This window comes from Stylophora pistillata, chromosome 9 (assembly GCF_964205215.1).
Source record: "Stylophora pistillata chromosome 9, jaStyPist1.2, whole genome shotgun sequence".
NCBI classification, from domain to species: domain Eukaryota; kingdom Metazoa; phylum Cnidaria; class Anthozoa; order Scleractinia; family Pocilloporidae; genus Stylophora; species Stylophora pistillata.
In genome coordinates, this window is record NC_142527.1 from 10,657,701 (window position 1) to 10,670,814 (window position 13,114).

Here is a 13,114-nt window from a genome sequence, read left to right on the forward strand (position 1 = left end):
CTTCGAGCGCCGGGACCTGTTATTTACCAATGAATTAAACTTTTATGAACTTTACGAAACAAAAAAGATGACGCTTAAGGTTCAATTGGCATGCAAGACACGTGCTCTGTCATGATATACTTTACAATTACATGCAGAATGCGAACAATGTCCTATTATTCCTCGAATCTGTCTACTGATAACCGCTGAAAGACGTACGTTTCGCTAAATCTCAAGTTTTTCTAGAAATAGACAATGATAAAAAAAAAATGGTTTGCTCGACACAGAGGCCGAACCTTTTTTAATTTTTTCGATCTTGAGCCTTTTGTAGAACATTTATAATTTGAATATATCAACAAAGTTGATATATTCAAATTATAAATCGAATTATAAAACGTCAGCTTTTATAATCGTAACGGTGGCCAATTTACCATTTCAACTTTGTTGATATGTTCAAACTCTGAATCAAATTATTTCGTTACCACCACCGACGCAAATTATAAATCAAATTATAAAACGTCAGCTTTTATAATCGTAACGGTGGCCAATTTACCATTTCAACTTTGTTGATATGTTCAAACTCTGAATCAAATTATTTCGTTACCACCACCGACGCAGCCCCATACAGTTTCTTTAGAAACTATCAGCCTTTATTCTTTTGTAGAACATTGTTCGACCATATGATGTATTCATAGAGAATTTTTGCTCTGTCGAGATGTACGCCGAATCCTTTTTCAATCTTTTCGATCTTAAGCCGTTTGTAGAACATTGTTCAATTAAATGATGTATTCATACAGATTTTTTTAGACTGTTGAATAAATAAAGTATGTATGTAATCAAAGACCAACTACAGCTGGGTCAGTGTTGCAGACGACAATCGACTGACCACACTTTGTTTCTTTTCCTTTTTGTTTGGTCTTATATTCCTGATTAAAAAAGTTAACAATGTAAAGATTAACTGCTCTATTGCGCAGCTCTATTGCGGCCCACCGACCAATTACCGTTACCATGTGAGCATATCTAAATCTAAATCTAAATATCGTTATGTCGGCAAAATCGTTTAGGACATCACGCCAACTCTAAGATAATAATAAGTGAAGCTATACTAAATATACAACACTATTAAAAACTATTGAAAATTATTAAAAACTATTTAAAACTACCGATAAATAAATTTAAGTTAGTTTGCTTTTAAATATACGGAGGGATTGGCTGGAGACAGTTTCTTTTGGGAGTTTGTTCCATTCAGTTATTGTCCTGGGAAAAAAAGAAAATCTAAAAATGTCTTTATGTCCTTTCGGTACAATAAATTTAAAATCATGGCTTCCTCGGGTTCTCCTTTCTTTGTTTGTTATCAAATAATCCCCCCAATCCCCATCTAGGAGGCCGTGGCACATCTTGTACATAGTGGAGAGCCTTGCATGTCTTCTCATTGTTTCAAGTGTGTCCCAATGTAGGTCTTGCAGCATTTCCGTCACGCTCGTTGTTCGATCGTAATTTCCAGTGACAAAGCGGGCTGCTTTCCGCTGTACCCTTTCAAGAGCGGCTCTATCTTTCTGGTAATGTGGGTCCCATGCGCTACAGGCATACTGGAGTTTTGGCCTCACAAGTGTCATATACACGGTTTCTTTCACTGACTTTGGACAATTCCACAGGTTTCGTTTGATAAGTCCCAGGACCTTATTTGCCCTAGATGTGATTGTTTCAATGTGTGGTGACCACCTCATTTTGTTATCGAGCATTACCCCCAGATAAGGGTGAGATTCCACTTCTTCTAGGATTTGTCCACAGAATACGTATTCTCGCTTTGGTGGATCTCTCTTGGTTGTAAAACACATGATCTTACACTTTGAAGGATTAAATTGCATCTTCCACGTTTGTTGCCAGTCTTCTAATCTAAACAAGTCCTCTTGGAGATCGGCTGTGTCTTCATCACAACAAATTGTCCCATATAACAATGCATCATCAGCAAAAAGTCTAACAGTAGATTTAGGAGTATCAGGTAAGTCATTTATATACATTAAGAACAGTAGCGGTCCTAAGACAGTTCCTTGGGGAACACCAGATGTCGTAACTACAGGGACAGATGATGCCCCCTCAATTACCACTGATTGGGTACGCTGTGTTAGGAACGATTCAAACCAGTTAAGTAGTGGGCCACGAATTCCGTAATAATCAAGTTTCTTCAAGAGTCTGCGATGGGGAACTTTGTCGAATGCTTTTGAAAAATCAAGGATTGCGGCGTGAATTGTTTTGTTAGACTGGATAGCACTTGCTATGTCATGAATGGTACATATGAGCTGTGTTTCTGTTGATCGTTTCGCTCTAAAGCCATGTTGACAATCAGTGAGCACCCTATATCGTGAAAGATGCTTCATAACATGGCTATGTACAATATGCTCAAGTACCTTTGATGCAATGCAGGTAAGTGACACGGGCCTATAATTTGAAGGATCCGATTTCTTTCCTTTCTTGTGAATAGCGCATACGTTGGCGTGTTTCCATTGGATAGGCACAGTTCCGGTATGAATACAATCTTGATATATGTCAGTAAGGACCTGTGATATTTCATAGGCATTTTCCTTTAAAAACCAGGGTGGAATTCCATCCGGGCCATACGCTTTATCTACCTTCAACTCGCTAAGTTGCTTTTCAACTCCACGGGTTGTGATTTTTATTGTTCCAATAGTCGGGATAGGGCTTTCGCCAAGGTCTGGGATATTCTCTAATTCTTCGATGTTGAAAACACTGGAGAACTGGCTATTTAGCACTTCGGCCTTAGCTCTCGGTTCGATAAACACTTCATTTCTAACTTTGAGGTCCTGGGTATCTGTACCCTCTTTTCCTAGTTTTTCGATGTGTGACCAAAAAGCCTTCGGGTTTTGTTTTATGGAATCCCCGAGAAAGTCAGAAAGATAACTGTTCCTGGACTCATTCAAGTTCTTATGTAATTGTTTCCTGACTAATTTAAATTTATTCCAATCGGATTGGCTTCCAGATTTCTTCGCTCTGTTGTATAGCCTTTGCTTTTTCCTTATCTGTCTTCTCAAGCTACGATTAAACCACGGTAGGTTATAGCGTGAGGTAGTATACTTGTGTGGTATACAAGAATCCATAATTCCTGTGAGTCTTTGTTGAAATATATTCCACTTTGTGTCTACGGATTCGTTCTTCATTTCTACAAAGTCGTTCGCAAAGTCTTGTAATTCTTTCTTTATACGGGTGGTATCTGCCCTTTTCCTCATATAAATCTTGCGTCTCACTGGCTTTTTCTTTCTACATGCCAGGTTCACTTCAAAAAGAACCATATCGTGATCGCTTATTCCCGGGATTACCCTAACATTGTTAATGATTTTGACATTATTTGTCAACACAAGATCGAGAACGTTATCATCTCTAGTAGGTTCCTTTACTAGTTGGGTAAGTCCATGTTCATCGATGATTTCAAGTAACTGTTCAGAATTGAAGGAAGAATTTGTCAGTTTAAGGCCGTTCCATTTAAGGTCCGGGGCGTTGAAATCTCCCGCCACGATTACATTGCTAGTATTTAATCTATCGCCTAATTTGAATAAAGATGAGTCAAATTCATGTAGACTGTTTATATCGGTCTTGTTTGGGCGGTAGAAGGAAGCGAAGAATAGAGATTTTGATCTTTTATTTTGGATCTGACATTGGGTCCAAATAATCTCACAGTCCGTATTCAAATCATCGCGATGAGTAACGATAATGTCTTTCTTCACTGCTTGGAAAACGCCACCATGGTTGTCACATATGCGGTCTTTTCGATAGATGTTATAATTATCTGAGAAGATTTCGCTGTTCTCAATATCTGGGTGTAACCAGGACTCATTGCCGAGAATTATATCTGGTTTGTATTGATCGACGATTGCAGCAATATCGGCGACTTTGTTCTTGATGCTTTGACAATTTACGGCAAGGCAAGTCAATTTGCATTTCGTATGCTTCTGATTTTTCCTTAAGGTCTGCTCACATTCTTGACATTTTTGCGACTTCTTTGGGCCTGGGTTTGCTTCTATGTCTCCACAACGTAGAAGAGAAGGACGACAGCAGGCACAACAATTTATATAATATAAGCAAGGGCGGCGAGATCATTTGCTTCGCTTGGCGTAAATAATGAGACAGGCTTTGTTGTTGTTGTGTTCCTCAGGGACGAAATGAGCTTTGTTGTTTGTTTCTCTGGGAGTGTCGTACACGCTCAAACATATGCAAATATCCCATGTGCTGGAGTTTTGATGATCCCAACTTGAAAGAAAGCACGGCAAGAAACATTCATTCGCAGAGCCATGGCAGAGACCCTCCACCCTCAAGCAATCCAAGTCGAAGCTCCGGGTGCTTACCCACCTTTGTACATCGTCAATTTCCCTAGGAGGTCTTAATATGAGTAGAAAACAGGAAAATAAGACGTAGCGCAAGAGAACGTGACTGGTCGGCATTGTTAATTTATTGTTTATTGTTTATCTGTGCTAGGTAACGGATTGAGATAACAATGTAGCTGTCGTTTTGCCAACTTTGCGGGCATTTGTCCTATTCAACTCAGTGGAACCTGATCTTTTACTGTTGTAGACAAAATTAGCTTGGCGCTGTTGAAGAATGACGGTATCTAAATCCAGCCAACTCGTAACAGCTGTTTTTTCAATTGGTAAGTTGTTTACCCTTCCGTATACTCGGACATTTATGCATGATAATACTAGTTTCCAAATAGCGACGCAATGGCATCACTTTTCTCGCTTTCACGTTCAATTTGAATAGACCTCACTTCTTTGGATTTCCATTCACTTTAGATCTTTTTTGTGTTATCTTGTGAAGAATCAAAAAGATCGTCCTCAGGATTTCATTTCGTGAATGCCCTATTATACAAAAGTGCCCAACCTCGCCAGACCGCGTTCAGCACGGCAAGGAGTTTAAAAAACTTTCGCAAATGTGATGATATTTAAAGTGAAGGATATCCTTTTGATAAATTGCATTTTGATAAGCTGGAGCTAAAAATACGAACTGAATGCAAGAAAGTCAATCGTCAGATGAAATCCTTTCGAGAAAGGAAATTTCAAAGCTTGATTTTGAAACGAGAAACAACTCAACCGAGAAATTGCGGCTCGGGGCGGCTATAATGCGGACAAAGAGCTTTTCATGCGCTGCACCCTATGTCTGTGTTCTATTAAAGGTCCGAGCAAACGGCTTCAACATTTGCTTCAACATCCTTTCGATTTTGTTGAATGGCAATGTTGAAAGCGTTTGCCACCCCCTTCAACCGTGTTGAAATGTGTTGAAACGTGATAAACAAGATATTAAGGCGAAAATAGCGGGCCTTGAGGACGCAACTTGGTCGCGAAATTGCCAAAACAAACCCTTGGAAGTCAGGAAAAGCAACCAGTGAAAAATACAAGCCCTTGTAAGTGTCTCAGGCGTGCAAAGAGCTGGGCCTGAAACTAATTACCAGACCACTCGCTAAGGTTTGTTGAATGAAATGTTGAAAGCGTTTGCTTATCCCACCGTTCAACATCATTCAACAACCTTTCAACAGCGTTGAACAAAATCGAATGGATGTTGAAGCAAATGTTGAAGCTGTTTGCTCGGGCCTTAAGGAACTTAGGTCCCGATACTATTTGAATTTCATGCTATGTAACAACATCCTTTTGGTTTGTCTATACTCTTGCGATAAAAATCCTATCGCTTCCCAATTCCTTCTCGCCTATGTTCTAGCGTCATAAAGAAGTACAGATAGCTAACAGCTGCAGTGTACACGGCCATATCTTGTCTTTTTGTTCTTGTTTTCAGTTGTTTGTTTGTTTATTTGTTTACAATTTAATGACACCTGAGTTTTTTGATTAATTGCATCTTCATATGCTGGATCTAAAAAGCCGAACTGAATGCATGAAAGTCAATCGTCAGATGAAATCCTTTCGAGAAAGGAAATTTCAATGCTTGATTTTGAAACAACGAGAAACAACTCAGCCAAGAAATTCCCGCCTCGAGGCGGCTATTATGCGGACAAAGAGCTTTTCATGCGCTGCGCCTAATGTCTGTGTTCTATTAAGTATTTTCACATCAATTAGGGAACAATCCCTTCTCACCTATGTTCTAGCGTCATAAAGAAGTACAGATAGCTAGCTGTGTACACGGCCATATCTTGCCTTTTTGTTCTTGTTTTCAATTGTTTGTCTGTTTGTCTGTTTGTTGGTTTGTTTTTTTGTTGTTGTTGTTGTTGTTGTTGTTTTTTTCAATTTAATGACACCTGAGTTTTTTCTTGTTTCAGTTTTAGCAGTTTTCCTCAAGAACGGTCAGTGCGATTCAAGTAAGTTTTAAAGGCTAGTGTAAACCCACTTGCCTACTTTAAAAAAATACCGCAGTCTGATTGTATTCGCTATTCACTCGGCTTGTGCGTGATAAGTGGAGAGTAAAGTGAGCAGCCTAACGTCATGTAGTTGTAAAAAATAATAAAAATAGAAATAAGGTAATAAACACGGACCTATTACCCTTTGGTAATACGATGAAATTCTACGCAATAAAAAAAAACTAAGTAGTTGCCAAAAACAATGCGGTGAAATCATACAAATTTTGTGTATATTTCTGAGTATTCTTATAAACTCAACTTTAGATATTCCATTTGGTACACTTGGATAGGTGAGGCTTTAAAGCGCTTATTGCTATGAATCGATATGACAATTTGTCACACGGTTATGTGCGAGCAATCGATGTCTCAACGACTACTTTCTCTGGCGGTGGGTTTACTTATTTTTCATCGCACTTAAAGTTATAATGAACAAGAGCAAAATCGCGAAGTAACGTTCCATCCATTGGTATCGACGTGAATCAGTGTTAATTCGTATACGATCAAATAAGGTACACCTATCAGGAAGGGATTTGTCTCCTCAATTTGCCAAATCACCGGGTGACAAATATAGTCAATATGTAAAAATAATTTTTGTTTTCACTTCAGCATGTCCTAATGGTATGAAAAACATCACAGCTACAAGTGGTAGCTTCAAGTATCCTGAGTCAGGGACTTATGGAAAGAACGAGACCAAATGTTGGAGCATTACGGTTCCCGACACTTATGTTGGCATTTCCTATCGTCACTTAAGGTATGATTACATTTTCCTTTTCTGTACCTTTCAACAGCATACACATTTTATGGCTTAGAGGCGATGCCTTGAGTTGATTTTATGCTGTTGTTAATCGTTATCGTAAAAATAGAAACCCATAAAATGGATGTTCGGTTTTTCTATCACGAGGAAGGTTACAGTCTGAATTGGATGACATGAAATCCTTTTACCAATTAATCACAGCCTTCACAATATCGGGAAAGAAAAAACAAACACATTTCTCAAAGAAAATATCTCTGGTTGGGACATTCTTTAAAGAAAATGAACCTCCACTTTGGAAATTCCCTAGTTTTTCGGGGTATTCAGTTGTTTCTAAGGTTATTTTAATGAATTAAATAAGTGGATTCAGCTGAGTGGACTTTTTAACGATGTTTTAACTGTCCGGTGACACTGTCCAATAACAACTCTATAGAGTAATTAGAGAAAAACAAAGCAGCTAATGCGCCACGCACATGTGAGGAAATAGTAATGGTTATGATCGTTGAGGGTATATGAAATAACAATTCGAACAATTAAACTACCTTAAAATCTCATTGAAATATGTTAGATGCCTTGTGTAATCTTTAGGAGGCGTGTAAAGTCTTTTTTTAAAATAACAAGAAAAATAATAACATTAGTAATCAGGATTATAATCATTTTTAATCGTATCATTTGATCAATGCTGGGGTGGAGCTTGTCAGGCCCAACACGAAAGGCAAAGGAAAAAATATTGCAAGTAAATTTAAAGAGGTAAAGAAATATTTTGGATTTAGACCGGTTTGGCATCATACAAGGCACAGGAAAGGAACTTGTATCAGCTTGAATAGAAGAGGCTACACTATCACAGAAAAAATGTTGCGATTGTTTCATATTGATTTGCTCTTGAAAAACAAAAAACACTGTGACCCTCCATTGCATTTATCTCCAGTTTGCTTTTTACGTTAGTTTGTGGAAGGATAAAGCAGAATTTTTATGCTGCCTATTTTTTTCTCCAGCCTCGACATTGAAGTATGCTCTGGTTGTGGATGCGACTATGTCCTATTTAGTTCCTCTTACTATAATATAAAACAGCAACGAAAATCATGTGGACGACGCAGTTACAATTATTTACAAGGATATCTTAATACGTGGGTCAGTTCTCCTGGATCGACACTCTACTTTCGTTTTGTGTCTGATGATACCGTACATTACAAAGGATTAAACTTCACCTTCATAGCCACGTCCTGGGCATGTAAGTTAAGAATTAAACAAAGTGACCAATATTGTTCATATTATAAAGGTTTACACATGGAAGAAAAAAATTGTGGACGATACCATTACGACTATTTACAAGCCTTAGGATATCTCTTCAACGTTGATTAGGGAGCTTTGTTACTCGGCGGTGTTCCCGGATCGACGCTCTACTTTCGATTCGTGTCAGATGACACCTCACATTACAAGGGATTTAAGTTAACCTTCATAGCTTATTCTTTGCCAGGTAACTGAAGAAAGAACTATGCAAACAATCAAACAAGGAAGCGTAAAAAAAGTCGTCGATCAAACAAGTGAAAGAACTCTCAAAGTTTTTTAAACAGGGGCCTTAAAGCCTGCTCTGGAGATAATATTGTTCATCAAAAATGTTTCTATGTAGGCAGGGAAGCTGGGTCGAGAGAAAAACATGATCAAGGTTGAAAGATAACCTTTCCACGAGAGTTATTGCTGAAATAACGTTGTTTTTATGATGCACTATTTCACAATGAAACGTTTTCTGGTAGAACTTGATTCGAAGTAAAAGCGCCCCGCACTCAGTTCCCTTTCCCCTTACCCCCTTGGGCCCCATTCTTAGGACAATTCTCCCTCAGTTTCGTCGTCATTTAGTGTTGCATGTTAATCACTAAATCGACTCGAGATTAAAGAAAAATTTCTCAGGATATCGAGTGAATGCAAAATACTACTTTTATTTTACAGCGGGTGAAGAAAACTTTCTAAATGCAACCGAAGATGAAACTATTGAGTTTGGCACACCAAAAGTTGGCGTCAAGAACTATCCCTCATACTACGCAGAACAATGGTTATTAATTGTTCCTAAGGGTCGGCAGGTTCAGATAGACTTCGACATATTTGAACTGGAGGACAGTGAGGATTGCAAACATGACTATGTTGAGTTCCGTGAGGCTGACGATCCCACAACAACATCTGGAGTAAACGGTGCAATTCTGACCAATCGCTTGTGTGGAAATTCAAAGCCGAGTTCGATACAGAGTCAAGGGAACATGGTTTGGGTTCAGTTCCGGAGTGATGGAAACTCTTCCACAGTTTACAAGGGATTCAGAGCTTCCTTTAAAGCAGGTGTGTTATAAAAATACGCTGTGTTAAGTTCTCTATAGAAACGCGGAACAGAAGTTCTTTTACACTTGACTCCTTCACCGGTAGGGCAAAATTTTCAAAACTAGTCGCTGGATGTAATGATTTTTTTGTTGTTACTGAGAGAGAGAGTTCACTTTTGTACTTAACCTATTCAACTAGCCGTGGAAATAAATGGTTGACAAATTGTCTTGAAGTCTTTCTTTTCTTTTTTTTTTTTTTTCATTGTTCTAGGTCAAGGAAAATTCTCTGCCAGCTATCCATTGACGCTGCTGTTCCTCTCAGCTCTGATCGTGGAAAAAGTCAACTTGTTATAATCATGTGTTGAGAGTAGTTTTTTCTGCGATGTAATTTTTAAGCTTTATTTTTTGTTTCATTTTGTTACTGCGAAGCGTGAGTTTACAAATATTGCTATCTTCCAGTGGATCTATATTCCTTTTTAATGTTCTGTAGTTACGTTTTTGTCGTCGTTAAGGATTTTTCAACCAGTTTGAAAATTGTATTCATTTTAAAAAAAACCACAGGGGGCACATACAATCTGTTTGTGTAGCCGACCGTTGTTTTATAGTGAATGTACCAGATTTACCGTTTACCTCACCGCAAACTATGTACATAAATCATTGATAAATAAACGTTGAATTACTTTACCTGTGGTGCATAGTCGTCCTTTTGCCTTAAAAATGTCTTTTTTTTTTTTTGAGCGATTTTGAATAAGTCTGACTTCGTCGTTAATGTAATGCATTAAAGAAAGACAAGGGTGGAAGCCTTGTTTTGAAAGGGTTCAAGCGCCTGAACGATTTTGACCCCGAAAATCGCATTGCTCCGCTTTCAAACTTCGTAGCATTAAGGTCAAAAGATGCACGATTCTCCTCGTACCTTCCAAATGAAAATCCATCCAAACGGACCGGAGCTAGCCCTCGAAGAAAATCAAAATCCCACAGTATTTTAGCGTCTGGAATACGTAGCAAGATTCTCACGTGCCAGCCAGAAACCGTCACGTTATTGCCCTTTTCTGATTGGACGACGTTAAACGATGACCAATTCAAAATATCTAACAAGGGTGGGGAACCATTGGGGTTTAGTGACCCCTGAACTGTTTACCCACTGGACTCAGGTCGTGTGTCTTGACGCTCACCGGAAGCAACTTACATTTTCGCCCATTGTTCGCGTCTGCCAATATTCATTGACAGGGAAACAGATTGTTTAGTATTCAAATATTCCAATCCCGGCTGATCGGTTAAAAGACTTTGAATGCACAGACCGAAATTTTCGCAAGGTAGAAGGGGCGGCGCGGAAAAAAATTACAGACAAATGTATGGAAAATTACAAAAATTAATTGAGCGTCTTCTATCCAACCCACATTCTTCAAGCCTGGTGAATACAATCTTCTGCTCAGTGTTTTAACGTTGCGAGTCATAAATTGCGTAAATTCGATTTTGGGAAAAGTTATTTCCCATGGGATTCCCATACAAACACTTTAATTTCTGACCGCTTTGCTTACCCGTAAAAATGGCGCCGTGACAAGGCCTAGCTATTCGTCGCCTGTCTGCCAGAGGTGCGCATGGGAAAGTGCAGCGGTATTTCCTATGCTTTCATCAAAAGCCTGGCTCGGCCTCTTTCAGATGAAATGAAAGAAACAGCGACTCTTATTTTCTTCCGGCGCTTACCAGTACAATTTTTTAGTTCATAGGTGCTGTTTATGTTGCCGGGTGACCTGTTTACTATTGATGCAATTGATGAAGGAGATGCGAACAATGGGCGAAAATGTAAGTTGCTTCCGGTGAGCGTTAAGACACACGACCCTAGTTTGGTGGGTAAACAGTTAAAGGGTCACTAAACGCCAACGGTTCCCCACCCTCGTTAGATATTTTGAATTGGACATCATTTAACGTCGTCCAATCAGAAAAGGGCAATCAACGTGACGGTTTCTGGCTGGCACGTGAGAATCTTGCTACGTATCCCAGACGCTAAAATACTGTGGGATTTTGATTTTCTTCGAGGGCTAGCTTCGGTACGTTTGGATGGATTTTCGATTGGAAGGTACGAGGAGAATCGTGCATCTTTTGACCTTAATGCTGCAAAGTTTGAAAGCGGAGCGATGCGATTTTCGGGGTCAAAATCGCTCGGGCGCTTGAACCCTTTCAAAACAAGGCTTCCACCCTTGTCTTTCTTTAATGCATTACATTAACGACGAAATCAGACTTATTCAAAATCGCTAAATAAAAAACATGGCAAAAGGACGACTATGCACCACAGGTAAAGTAATTCAACGTTTATTTATCAATGATTTATGTACATAGTCAGCAATATATCACTCTAGGTGAGGCAAACGGTAAATCTGGTACATTCACTATAAAACAACGGTCGGCTACACAAACAGATTGTATGGGCCCCCTGTGATAAAACGAGACAAGGAAAATTAAGGTAAAGCTGATTTAAAATATTTTAAAACCATTAGGAAAATAAAGGGCACAAAATTTCTAAAAGAAAATCAAATATTTGGATAAGATCCTCTCTGACTCATGTACATGGTCATACAAACACTGATAAGATCAAAGAAAATTCCTGTCAGTTCCTAATATCAAGTAACAACGCTCTCCTACCTATCATCTGGAGCTACGTTTATAGAATATAGTTACGTAATCTAGAGTATTAAAACGAACAATTTCAGCTGTGATACTGACACTTAAAGTTGTGTAAACATGGCTGAAAAAGGTAGCTATGCAAACCGTAAACTAATCGTTGTCGGTATTTGACAAATAACTTGAAATCGCGCATTCATGACTAAATTTACACACAAGTGACCACAATTAATCATGACCACGAGTGACCATTGGTGACCACAAGGAACCACGATGGACCACGAGTGACTACGACTGACCAAGAGTGACCACGAGTGACTACGAGTGACCACGAGTGACTACGACTGACCGCGAGTGACAACGAGTGACCACGAATGACCACCAGTGACCAAGAGTGATCGTGGGTGACCAAGAGGGATCACGAGTGACTATGAGTGATTACCAGCGATCACGACTTATTACAATGACTACGACAACGACCCCTACTTTTGGAAAAGAAGAAAATAATGTTTTATTTACAGTTTAATCGTGATAATTAGATAGAGAGACTTAATGACACTGTAATCATGACGTCCTCCAAATCTTTTCATGACTTCTTACCCTTCATAGCTTGTGATCACTCTGTGTACTTTTAAACACGACCCTCGATATAGTTGTTGTGGTGCATTGTTAGGTGATGCAACATAAAACGTGTTAAGAATGTTCTGTATTTGACAGTCAGAGCTCTAGAAAAGGAAGGTGCCTTATCTATCTTCCTAATGTTTCCCTCTGACGTCATGGATTTTGCAAAGTTGCGGACGTTTGAGGGGAAACAGTCTCATTTTTTAAGTAATATATATAACCAATGCGAGTGTGCACTGTAAGAAAAAATTCCAGACGCATACCAAACGATTCATTTCATACCTTCTAAAATCAATTTGAGTTTTCACGAATCTCTCGTTTATAGGTTTTGATCTGTATGTTATTTCAGCAAGACATTTCCGTTCAGAATTTTTTGTCGCTGTCTCTGCATATTTTTTATCACGATTCTTTTTTTCCGGGGCGATCATGTTGTTCTAACCATAGATTACAAATGTTATTTCTGGCATTCTAAAATGGTGCTTTGGT

General features: G+C 38.8%; 1 protein-coding gene across 1 annotated transcript; it reads left to right on the forward strand.

Annotated features, from left to right (window-relative positions):
- The first annotated feature begins 4,439 nt into the window (after positions 1 to 4,439).
- Positions 4,440 to 10,072, forward strand: LOC111342085 (procollagen C-endopeptidase enhancer 2). The gene is made up of 6 exons (XM_022949124.2): positions 4,440 to 4,639; positions 6,254 to 6,292; positions 6,938 to 7,082; positions 8,078 to 8,313; positions 9,030 to 9,410; positions 9,660 to 10,072. The coding sequence occupies exons 1-6, from the start codon at positions 4,591 to 4,593 to the stop codon at positions 9,740 to 9,742; spliced, it is 933 nt and encodes a 310-aa protein (XP_022804859.2). The 5' UTR covers positions 4,440 to 4,590; the 3' UTR covers positions 9,743 to 10,072.
- Positions 10,073 to 13,114: the final 3,042 nt, after the last annotated feature.